General features: G+C 38.5%; 2 protein-coding genes across 2 annotated transcripts; both read right to left on the bottom strand.

The window, feature by feature from the left end:
* Positions 1-425: 425 nt before the first annotated feature.
* On the bottom strand, positions 426-3720 carry syt5b (synaptotagmin Vb; the record flags this gene model as incomplete). The annotated part of the gene is made up of 8 exons (XM_079237117.1): positions 426-635; positions 715-848; positions 975-1089; positions 1251-1418; positions 1802-1969; positions 2130-2228; positions 2317-2492; positions 3507-3720. The coding sequence occupies 8 exons, from the start codon at positions 3718-3720 to the stop codon at positions 426-428; spliced, it is 1284 nt and encodes a 427-aa protein (XP_079093243.1).
* A 2410-nt stretch (positions 3721-6130) lies between these two features.
* On the bottom strand, positions 6131-8319 carry LOC306753252 (ferritin, middle subunit). The gene is made up of 5 exons (XM_079237119.1): positions 8262-8319; positions 7518-7621; positions 7166-7312; positions 6950-7075; positions 6131-6686 (listed from the first exon to the last, which is right to left on the bottom strand). The coding sequence occupies exons 2-5, from the start codon at positions 7617-7619 to the stop codon at positions 6537-6539; spliced, it is 525 nt and encodes a 174-aa protein (XP_079093245.1). The 5' UTR covers positions 7620-7621; positions 8262-8319; the 3' UTR covers positions 6131-6536.
* Between the last annotated feature and the right edge of the window lie 4622 nt (positions 8320-12941).

The raw sequence follows: 12941 nt of genomic DNA on the forward strand, positions 1-12941 counted from the left end.
GATGTCATAATTACAGATGTAAAAGGATTAGCCTTTTTAGCTCTACCACGTCTCCAGCGGGACTTTAGAACAAAGTGACGCTGAAATCCTTCCTTTAGGCATTCACATTTTAATAGGCCCATACATGAGCATACACAAAAGATGCACATTCACAGATACGTGTTTTACAAGTATACAAATACAAAGTAATATTGGATTACAGTATATGGTAAACAGCTGAGTAACAACTGAATGTTGCCTGTACACACACACACACACACACACACACACACACACACACACACACACACACACAAACACACACACACACTAAAGTATCTTAAAAGAAACAAGATGGAAAACAGGAAATGCAACTTGAGAACACCACTGGACGATGACAATAAGTAAGATATTGGCAGTATTCGATATCCAAACAAGGTCCGACTCTAACGAGGTTTTGCTTTGACTGCTGCATCGACTTCTTCTTCTGGCAGCAGAGTGTGCCACTGGGCTACTGGGCGTCTGGGATTGGCTATCATTTCTGACCAGTGGCGCAGGCCAACTCCTGTCGCTCCATAACCCATGAAGGTCTTTCCAATGGGGTCATTGCTCCCAAGCTTATCGTAGTCAAACACTGTGATGACAACCTGCACTTTCTGAAAGACAAAAAATCAGAGTTAACAATAAGGGTCTGCTAAACTTCTAATTGATAATTAATATTGAGACACATCTTACCTGTATCTGCTCAAAGGGGACTTCAAAACTGAAACTCTCATTAAAGTAAGGATTGAGCGTGTTTTTCTTAACGGTCGTCTTTTTCTTCTTAATCCGTTTCCCATTTTGCTGCAGAACGATCTTCACATACGGATCTTATATAGGAGGAAAAGAAGGTGATATAGTTGTGTTTTGTTGAGCTATTTTACTTCCTCCTAAAACAGAAGCTTGTAGTAGCCCGGTTTTAAAAAGAATTAAGCAAATATCTGAATGATAATTACCTGATAATCCACCAACATCCATTTTCTTCAGATTCTTTGCCTCCATGATGTTCACTGTGAGTTTTCCAGCAGTGGGTACATATCGTAAAGAAATGCAGATATCGCCCAGTTTTTCTTGCTGAAAGGAAAATATGATGTATTACCATCACGTCCCATTAAATTAAAATGAAGTCATCCTTTATGAACCTGCAGATTTTTACGATTATTAACTAGAGAGTATATTATTTAGTACATATACATTCACACAACATAACATTGTAATACAATATATCATACCTCCTCCTTTTCACCACTCTCCACATCTCTCCATTGTTGCATTGGCTGGCCCAAGTCAACGCTGTTCATGGGAATCTTTATCTCGCCGATGATATCATGCTTGGAGAAGCGGTCAAAGTCAAAAACTTGCAGCACTAAAGTCTTTCCGCCCAACTCTGCATATGGGATCTAGAGAGAGAGGTTGTTACAGCATTAGAATGTACAATAGTTGGAGGTAGATTGTAGACAATTTTGTTTACGTGGAATCCCATTTACAAATGCAGACAACTACAAGGAACATGTGGCAACAGGAGGAAATTAAAAACATTCTGTTTTGATATTTTAGAGGCAGGGAAACCTTGACAGACGCCATTCAGGGATTGAAAGATTAAAGACGAGGGGAAGTTCAGACATAGGCCAAACTTCTGTCTCATCAGGGGTAAAAAGTGATATGTCATCAACAACCTGGAACACCAACACAAGCTGCGACAGAGACATAAAAACAAGAGAAAGAGCAAACAAAACACAGACAACATCAAGTCGACAAAGGCACGATGTCAGACACATGGTACCTTAAAGATGAAAGTCTCGTTGAAAACAGGACATAAATTCTTGCGTTGAACTTTGGTCTCGTACTTCTTCTTTTTGTCTGGCAACAAATACACTTTGACATAGGGGTCTGAGGTTCCCCCCATGTCCATAGCAGCAAGGTCCTGAGCCTGAAGGATACCCACGATAAGCTTAGGAGGAAAGACAACAGGTGTCAGAATGATCCGTGGTCATGAAAAAGGTGTATAGATTTTTTCTTGATGGGGTATTTGTCGAGTCCCTAAATTCTAATCATTAATATGAATGTATTTGATGCAACTGATAAGGATTTTGTTTTCACACAGGACCTACCTGGGCATCTGTGAAGTTGTAGTCCAACGAGAACTCCAGCCTTCCTAACTTTTCCTGTTCTTTCTCTTCTTCCTCTCCTTCCTTCTTCACCTCTCCCTCCTGCCAGATTCAAAGTGCATTGGGTATTTATCATGAAGATCTAGATCAGGTAAGATTATACAATGATGTGTTACTGGATACGACGTACCTTCTCTCCAGCCTCTCCTTCACCTTCCTTTTCCTTTTTGCGGCGACCTGTCTTCCGCTCCCTCACTTTCTTTGGCTTTTTCTTTTTCCCGAAGCATTTCTTGACAAGACAAAAGATGAAGCATGCCACCAAAACCAGGACCACTACAACAATGGCTGCTATTGCCCACACGGGAACTGCAAAATAAAAAGAAGGTGAATTTACTCATCAGCATTCACTGTATGCAAAATGGTAGTATGCTTTGATATGGCCGACATATATGGATGTCTGATCTTCTGTTATGTTCGAATAACATGATGAACATGATGTGGAAAAAACCAGACCCCCAAAAAACAACAACAAAAACCCAAATAAAAGAAACAAAAAACATGAATCTGAAACAGATTTTTAAATAGACTTTTAAACACAAGCCTCTCTGTAGAAGGCTTTGTAAAAGTCTTACGCATCAGGATTTTCAAGAGATTACATCAAAGAAAGATCCACTTTCATGAATCGGTTTACTGCTACAATCTGAAACAGTTCCAACAATATTGTTGAACATAAACTCCTTTTTAAAAGCTTGGAAACAGAACTGAGAGCGTAATGCACACTATCGTCAAAATAAGACATCCTATATATTGAAACAAAAGCTGTGTTTGGAGGGTTCTTTGCAGCATTTCATGACATTACTTTTTTTCAAGCACTTGTTTTCTGGCGACGGTTTGATGAGCATGCATGTGTGTTGTCAGCAACACCCTTCTCCACAATCAGATAATAACTGGGAGTGGCCCTGTACAACCACAGCCCGCAGCACAGTTCATCATTAGGTGCCTTACTCATAGCACCGCTGCAGTAACTGTTAATTAAACGCCAAAACAATTATTATGCTCTTTTCCCACTAAGATTTTCATGGGTGTAGAACGTCACAAATAGTTATTAGTATAATGACCATGAAAACAAGCTAAAATTCCTCATTTGTTATAATATGTTGAATGTTTTGTCAAAAACACTCAAACGCAATACCTTGAACCTTTAAAAAATAAGCTAGACAACATTGGTCAATAGAATGTGCAACATTATTTATATATCATAATGTCGATTCAGTACATGGGTGAATTTCTATCAAACGATAACCAAAGAGGATGTAAAATATATAGTTTATTTCATCAAGTAAATTAAGTTGTGAAACTTCAATTCTAGAAGTGGCTTACTTGGCAGATGACCAAGTTCATTCATGAACTTCTCCTTCATGTGGTTGTAGTCGTGGCCGGGGTGATGCTCTGGATGGGCGTGCTCATGGTGCTCCGTATGGGTGTGCTCTGTATGGGAGTGCTCATGGTGAACCGGCTCTGTTGCTTCCTCCTGCTCTGGTTCAGACAGCTCCGCAGCCCTCCGGGCCCGGACCCCTGCGCTGGCCAACCTCATGGCAGCTGTCAAAACAGATGAATCGGTCCAGTTATTGTTGGTTTGTTATATTCTGTCATGTTGGCACCTGCAGTGAGAGATAACACAACCACGTATGTGCGCCATGTAATCCCCATGTCAATGCGTTGCTGTACAGTTCAAGAGCATAGGCCATCTTTAAGCCAGATGCTCAACATGGCTGACCCAAATCCCTCTGTTACTCTCATTCTCTCTGTCATCTCTCTATTGCTGTCACTCTCCCATTTGTGCCATCCCTATTTTTCTCTCATCACTGTCTATGCATGTAACTGGATTAAACTGTGGCACTACAGTATTAATCCAAAATCCCTCCTCAAAGCTTAAATATACAGGGGTTGAGGGGCTCCTCCCTCAATTTTCCTCTCATGGAGAGTTTTCTGAGAAGCATTTTTCAAAGGACGTCCAGTGGACTATGGCAAAAAAAATTCAGAGATTTCTAGTTTTCATGTATATTTAGCCACAAACAAAAAGATAAAATGTATATAATAAAAAAATATGCATTATATATATGTATCATATATCTATATAATAATATAATATATACTAATATTACATAAAAATATATATACAATTATAAATATGTAATTTTATGAATATAATGTACATAGAAAGTAACATTTTGTTGGAATCACATAACTTTCTCAAATGCAAATTTAAAATGAGTCTACTTTCAAAATAATGACTGAAATGAAAACATTAATGACATATATTCACATTTATAGGTATCTCTTATGAGCTGTTTATTAGGGGTGATGGTTGATTTCAGATTCATCGGACACTATCGGCAAATCGTTCACATAAAAACAGACAAGAGGCTGCATTTAAGTGGGTATGTTCAAATCCTAACGGGATTTTATTATAAAAAATAAATACAAATTCTAGCTTTTTCTCCCCCAGTTTAAATTTGTTGAAATGTAGTGCTCTTTTTAATCAAAAAATAACGTTTGAAATCCTATGCATATTTATCTCACCTGTTGATGTCCCTTTAATGTCGACACAGCTTTTGGAGCAACTTTTGGTTTCAAAGTGTATTTCTTGCTGCTTCCCCTTTGGCCCGTTGTAGCGCTCACACACCCATCGTTTCTTCGGTAGGCTGCTGACTCTGACTGGCAGGCTCCCTGAAACCCTTTCTATCAAAGCCAAAGCGCTGTCAAATCACTAGAGCAGTGTGGGGATTTAATCCCCCCTCCCCTCCTCCCGATATTAGAATGCTGCCAACACATCTGTTGCTGTATGTCTCTGAACAAAGATGCATGAAGAGCAACAGTCACCTTCTTGTATATTAACACTCCACTGTTAAAGATTTCACACATGTTGAACAATGTAACGCTTCTTCTTGTTGAGTAGGAAAAGTGACTGATAAAACATGGCAGTGGTGGTTGTGTTTATCCATTGGATTGAAGAGATTGTAGTACATCCAGCCCTCCACTAATCCCCTCAGCATTGCTGTCCTCGCAGTCAATCGTCAATCTACCAACAACTTTCACTGAGAGTGGATATTCCATCCTCCCCATCCTTTGGCTTACCATTTAACTGTACAAAACACATACTCGTATTTAGAGCACTGTGAACATTAATCCCTGGACATGCTGCCACTTGTTTGCACTGCTACATCTGGAGATCTCAGTGGCTACAGTCCAACATGCAACAGCCTCCTCTAATAGATGACTAACTAAACTGCATAGGGAAACAAAATGGGAAAAGAACACTAACATGGCAACACAAATATAACTGTGAGGCTGACATACTTGTTTGCATTATTATCCTGCTGCAGTCTGTAACAAAGGGGTCTTATCAACACATGGATTTTGTTAATGGGTCAGCTAATTAAGGGGATCTTTTTTCTCACTTTGAGGTCTCTCTTCTCAATCAAAGTATATTTAACAATACTCGAGACCATGTTAATTATAACTTAATGATGTATTTGTAAACACTGCTGCTCTCATTTGTCATATGTTCTCAGTTCAAATAAAATAAACAAATTATCCAATCTTATTTTTTTCTTTCCAACCACTGTTCATATTTTGTTTTAATTTAGTATGTTGCAGCAATGCATCTCTAGGTTGCAACTGAAACACAAACAGAGTACTATGCCTGACTGTGATGCACTTTGTTGACAACTACTGTATCTGAACCTTATCTTTGCATGCATTTTACTAAGAAGCAGCATGGTCATTTTTAACCACATGCTGTCTGGTAGCCTAATGTTAAACATTAAGCTCCCCCCAACAGTGACTAAGCAAAGTCCCACTGTTATCTTTACAGTGTTCTATAGTGGCAGACTTGACATCAGGAAAAGTACAGAAAGTGACTGAACAGATGTCCATGTGTGAACAATTGGACATATAAATGTTAAAGTGGTTGTAAAAGAAAACAACAAATGATGTGTCAGCATAGTTTGGCTTTATTCAATTTTTCAATTACATTCCAAATCTTAAATGATGTATTTGACTCAAAAATAGTATGAATTATTACATTTGTGAAAGTTGAAACATCTGACACACTGGAATGCATGACACATGATAAACTGAGTCTAAATGAACACATGACTAATTAACAGCTGAGGAAAATAGTTTTTAGCACCATATTAATGAGATGCTATAAAATTGAGGTATTTTGTGTTATTTTCCAAGAACTTCTCTTGTGCCCATCGTACAAAAATTAAGCTTATAGTAAACTATGACAATATTGTATAGTTTTCTTAACGGAGTAGAATGCACAGTGTGAGGGACTGTTATTCGGTTTACTATGTATCTTTTAAAATGTGGAGCTTGTTTCCTTGTACTGGTGTGTGACCTTTACATAGTGTGTTTATCAAAGAGGTATTCTCCCATAGCACCGTGTGTCTCAGACGCAGTGATGCGGGTCAGACTGCCAATGTAATCGCCCAGCTTCTTGATGGTGTCATAGCCATCGGTGAGGAAGTGCTGCTCGAGGAAGTCACACAGCTGCAGGAGAGGTAAGACAGACTATAGTGAGGAAGATTTAAAAGAATGCTATAAAAAGGTGACCAAATATAATATATGCGGACACAGTTCATATTTATAAGACAACACAACCCTTAAATCTTGCAGACTGAGTTTGCTTAATACACATTGAACTCACACAAATTGTGAATTTGCAACAGTGTAGCTGTTTCAAATTCACTATCTCTCAGCTAAACAATAGCTCAAGAACAAATAGCAGTTCTATCCGTCTGCACCAGACTCACATGAGGGTCAGTGTGGACATCAGCTCTGCGGTGCACGTCAAGGACACATCCGTTTAGGACCTTCTGGAAGTCCAGGGAGAAGGACAGTGCATCCAGACCACCTCCCCAGTCCTCTCTACTGGGTTTCTAGAACAGAAAGTGTACACTTGGATAAATATATCTATCAATCGTCACAATGATGGCTTGAAAATGCCCCTTAAAAACAAATTGACTTACAGCAATGGTCTGAAGCAAAATGTGACCTCCTCTCAGGTTCTGATATTCCAGCAGCTTCTCAGCCTGTTGCCTCTCTGTCACCGAGCGCTCCAGGAAAAAAGTGGAGAATTTTGCCAGAGCAACATCGTCCCTGTCAAAATACATCCCCTAGAGAATAAATGAGAGAAACACAGTATTTAAGGATTAGAGTGCAAACACGTGTTTAAGAGAGAAGGAACGCTGGCAAAGAGGGGAAATTATTAGTATATTTCAGTGAAAAAACAGAATTTCAACACATTGCAAAACAATACTAGTTATTCATACAGAGACTATGCTGCCGTGGATGTTCATGATACTGTGACAGAAATCCTACCAGAGAAAGGTAGGTGTAGGATGCATTGAGCTTCAGGTTGATGAGTTTGTTCACGTCTCCTTCGGTCTCCAAATGGAGGTTTTGTTTGACCACAGACTGCATTTCTGAAAGACAAAAAAAAAACAATCAATACGACTGGTATGAGGGTAATGTTGACGTGAAACCATGCCCAGTTAGGGGGACGCCATTAGCACTCCTGTTGTGCAACACAAAACTGTCCAGAAGACAAAGAAACACGTCTTACCTTTCCTTTCCCACTATGCTAGTTATCTTGCCTGACACACGCGTGGGTTGGTGAGTGTTGTGTGAGTTCACTCGCCTGGTGAAGTGAGATTATCAAAGTGCTGCACGCCTTTGCTGTCCAGCTTTTATGCAACCGGTGTTTAAGGGCTTCAGTGAAACATCAGCCAGCCTGTCGTCATGTGTTGTTAAGTGAATTGAGTTCAAGTGGGATGTGACATCTCGAGTCAGGTGCTGGCACCTTTGTTATCTGTTGTAGTGAACTGAGATCATTGACAACCTCTGAAATGCACATGTTTGAGAACAGACATGATTGTCTTCACTTCTGGCTTCAGTTCGTTTGTTCAAAGTACTTAAAACAAGAACTAACAGCCGACGACGCAAAGCGACTGTTCACCTAACGTCCTCCAAGTTAGCACCAGCTAGCATAATGCTACATAGTAGCTAACACGCATGCTCACTGGCAGAACCGGGCTGTGGATAAAGTTTAGTTCGCATAGTCACCTCTGCTCGTCGTCTCTCGCCAGAGGTCTGTGAGCGATCCCAGCACCGTCAGCTGGCTTTGTAATTATCTTTCTTTAGCAAACTGCAGCTCACGAAACGGAGACCCTCGTCCGGTTATCTGAGCATCTCTACTGCCACCTTCTGTGTTGGGGACGAATTACATATTTCAGACAACAGTGAGATCATCAGGGGCCATATGAGCCTGACACACTCTTTAATAATGTTACACAAGAACACACAGAAAAATAAAAGAGATGCACACTAATCAGTCAAGACAAAAAGGAAGACATGAGAGTGGGGATTGTAAGCAGACCTTGTTTTTTAAGCACATCAACAAGGAAGCTGTTCTGGTGTCTGGTGGTGTTGGTGTACAGTGCTCTGTTGTGTCTCCCAGAGGGGAGGAGTATGAACTGGTTGTGTCCAGGGTGTGATGGGTCTGCTGCACTGACATTTCCTGCCAGTTTCTTGGATAGAGGGCAGGCTGGCACCAATGATTTTCTTTAAAGACCTGACTTTGTTGTAGTCTGTTGTGGTCCTCTGCTATCCTCTCCATAGTTTTGAGTTTCTTCAGCTCCAGGTTGTTCTGACCACACCAGAGGGCCAGCTGTTTCTGATCTTCTGCATGTGGAGGAATGGTCTCCTATTATGACTCATTATATCAAAGACAGTGCATGTACACCACCGTTCAAAAGTTTGGGGTCACCCGGACACATTTTCAGTGTCTTTGCAATTTCTTGCATGGAATAGCGTTCATTTCTAAGAACAAGAATAGACTGTTGAGTTTCACATGAAAGTTCTCTTTTTCTTGCTATTTTGAAAGTATAATCGAACCCACAAATGTGATGCTCTATATACTCAACTAGCTCAAAGGAAGGCCAGTTGTACAGCTTCTCTCACCAGCATAACTGTTTTAAGTTGTGCTAACAGAATTGCACAAGGGTTTTCAAGGGTTTTCTAATCATCCATTAGTCTTCTATGCGATTAGCAAACACAATGTAGCATTAGAACACTGGAGTGATAGTTGCTGGAAATGGGCCTCTATACACCTATGTAGATATTTCATTAAAAAAACAGACGTTTCCACCTAGAATAGTCATTTGCCACATTAACAACAGTGTGGCTGCTGTAGAAACATGGCGGTGCAACATGGTCGAGTACGTGGAAGACAACCCACACCCTATGTAGATATAAATGGCTTTTCCTAAGCTAACGAAGACAATACATATTCCATTGCTGCCAATTATTCCCCCTCAACTTTACACACTATTCTTAAGTTCAGTGGAGGACAGATAAACGTCACTGTAACAGAGGGATCTGAACAAGCGACAAAATCAATCTCAGACTACATCCACGAACACGTTTCTGTTTTACAACGGGTTACAAGGGTTTAATTTGTCTTTGTAGGACAGGGTAGCACAACGGAATTTAGATTGCAGTCTTTGCTACAGAGAAAAGAAAAAAGAAAAAAAACTAAGCAGCTTTTGTTCATTTACAGTTTTTTTGTGTGAGTTTAACAGTAGTTGTGCAGAACAAAATGAGAATTGATGAGAAAACCAAAGTTCTTCATGTTGTATCCATCGCCCTCTAAAGCCACAAACCGGGAGTCAATCGTTCGCTTTGAAGGACTTATAATGCTGCTGGGCACCTCGCTCACAAATCACTCAAATAACAGCTAGCTTCCTTTGCATGTAGGCAGTCGTAGCATCAGAGATCAAGGCTGTTGAACACAACAATTTATCAAGGATGTCATCTTTTTTTGTGGCTAATTAAATTCAATAGTGTAATGCAACTTATTATTTATTTTAAAAAAAGTCAAAGCTCTGCAAGAATATAAAATAATTTAAAGTGTATAAGTAACAGAAGGGTGTTGTTCACTCAATATTGTAGATTGTGGCTAGTGAAATTCAATAATGAAATGCAACTTATTATTTGCATATAGCCATATAACAAGAGCCAGGGCAAAGCTCTGCAAGAATATCATATAAATAAAAGTTTATAAGCAACAGAAGTGTGTTGTTCTCTTAATATTGTAGATTGTGGATAATAAAATAATGTAATGCAACTTATTATTTGTTTAAAAAAGAAACTGCACAAAACACAACATTTTATTAAGGATGTCATTTTTTAAACTCGGATTTTGTTTCAACATCTTTTCCACTTCTTTTTACATCCTAGCTCCTCCCAATGCAGAAGATGTCAAATCAGTCACACACAATGAGACCAGTATAACTCTGCAGTGGAAAAAAATTAATGACTTCCTCAATTATACACTTGTGCTAAATGGAAGAGAGTTTAATGTTTCTGCATCAGCGGGACAGGATCCAATGTCATACACAATCTCAGAGCTCACAAGTGGGACTAGAGACAACTTCAGTCTCTTCACTGTGTTTGAAAAAGTCAGAAGCAGCGGAGTGAACCACAAAGCACCCACTGGTAAGACGTTTTTCTCCCAATTAAACCACAAGAGCAAGGACAGTGCTCTGTAACAATATCTACTTTAAAGTCTCTTATTGTTAATAGATGGATTAACATTTTTTTTATTTCGCTTATTATATGCCAACCCTCTACAAGTTGCTGTATTTAATTGCACCTTTTAAGCTTGAACTCATTGTCCCACCCATCACAAATTAAACTTCCTTCGTCCCTCCTTAAACTCTCGCGCACCGCAAGGCAAAGCATAGCTTACATAATCAATAATATATATGTGCAACATATTGTAGCAAACTACTGTTTGTTACAATATGTTGCACACCGTGCCACTGACAGGCATTGCCCCCCATCACCATCATATTAATGTTCTTTATCACTTAATGTTGTGTCTATTTCCCTTTTCTTTTGAGAAGATAACGGAGACTTGGGTTAGCTTTGATGCACTGCTTATAAATGCTTTGTAAAGCATCGATAGTCTTCACTTTAGATTAGGTCACAGAACATACTTAACTAACGAGTAGGAATTACCTGAATTAATCATGAATTGCAGTATTAAAACATGCGTATAAAGTGCATATCTAATTCATATGTATGAATAAATGACATTTAAATAATTTTGTATCATTTACTAACACTTTATACATTATCTTATTAACCATCTAGAAGTCCTTAATACTTCATTTACAAATGGGGAATCCAACATTTATAAAGTATGAAAACCCAATCATGACACGTAATAATAGTCAATCTTATTAATCAAGAACGAAACATTTATAACTGTATTTATGAAGTGCATACTAATGAGTTACTAATGAGTATTCATGTTGGAATAATGCTTTATAAATTAGGAATTAAGTGTTTATTCATGCTTTACTAATGCTAAATAGTGTGTACTTTTTATAAAGTGCTACCAATATATAGTTAGTTGTATTCTCTCTTTCTAGGGCAGGACAAAGATCTTTAGCCCATAGGTGATCCGGTCCCTTTGTTCTTATTATACCTGAGACAACATGTTCCTTTGTAACCTCCCACCTTTGTCTTCTGTGTATAAACGTATATACTTATAAATAAATGTGAATTGTCACTCTTCAGTGTATCCTTAAGGAGACTCATAGTAATGTAACGGTGCCTTTTATCTGCTGACTAGGACAAAATAGGAGCAAACCGAAACAGTTTTGATCAAATTAAAGATTAAGCTTCTCAGCATCAGTCCGTGATAAAATTATGCAAAAGATTTTATGCTGTGCATATACAAATGCCAGCATTATAAGGAAATGCAAAGGAATTAATCTTGTGTGCAGATACACATAGTGTACAGTATGACCTCATATACTGTCAGCCTGAGTCAGAGCAAGGCTTTTGATGGACGGGAGAACCAACGGTACAATTGTCTGTACTGCAAGGGGTCATTTATTTTTATTTCAATCACACTAAAATATTTCAAGAAACCAATTGACAAATGTTCTTGGCAATTGCAAAATGTAAAACATATAAAAAGGTATGTATGGATTGAGATATAAAAAAAAACATGAGCAACATGTTGAAAATAAGTTTGTTTGTAACTTTGGAGTGTAGATCTTAAAATTGTATTCAAAACAAATGATCATGCAGACAGGGAGAAAATATAAAATAAAATAAGTTTACATAAATGCTGAGTGAAAATGCTTTTATTACAAGCAATAGTTGTGTTCAATGTCAAATACAGAAGCTCATTATAGTTATTATATTAAATAATGAGATCATGTCATACCAAAAGGTAAGGAAACTTAATGTAATTTACAAAGGTTACTTCCTCCTCATGTTTCCCCGATGTCCAACATTGGACACAGTTTTCTTTGATATAACTGCACTTTTATTGAGCACTGCACCATAATATGAGACCATAAACACTGTCACAACTTCATGTTCTGTTAAAAGGGTGTTGGGGTTTTTCGGTTCGCAGTTCCTTATAGATGTCAACCACAAGGAAGCCATAAATATCACTGCTCTCCGAGACTGCACAAAGAAACTTCAAACAAATCTACTGCTGTGTGAAACCAGAACAACTGAAGAGACTAGACAGGGATTTTAACGACAACTTAAATAATAATTTCAAATAGTTAGAAAACAAAAACAAATGTAATATATATTGAGAAGCATTTGAAAAAGCTTTGCCTGTGGTCGAAAAAAAAAAACCTGTCATCGTTTATTTGCACATCATAAAGATAAACGGGCAGTCACAAACATGAAACTGGTACTGACAAACATAGA

Source organism: Taurulus bubalis, assembly GCF_910589615.1.
Source record: "Taurulus bubalis genome assembly, chromosome: 2".
NCBI classification, from domain to species: domain Eukaryota; kingdom Metazoa; phylum Chordata; class Actinopteri; order Perciformes; family Cottidae; genus Taurulus; species Taurulus bubalis.

Coding starts and splice junctions, on each gene's coding strand:
- LOC306753252 (XM_079237119.1), bottom strand. CDS start 7,619: ATGCAGTCTGTGGTCAAACAAAACCTCCATTTGGAGACCGAAGGAGAC. Junction 7,313..7,517: donor CCTACACCTACCTTTCTCTG/GTAGGATTTCTG, acceptor TTTATTCTCTAG/GGGATGTATTTTGACAGGGA. Junction 6,687..6,949: donor ATGTCCACACTGACCCTCAT/GTGAGTCTGGTG, acceptor CCTCTCCTGCAG/CTGTGTGACTTCCTCGAGCA.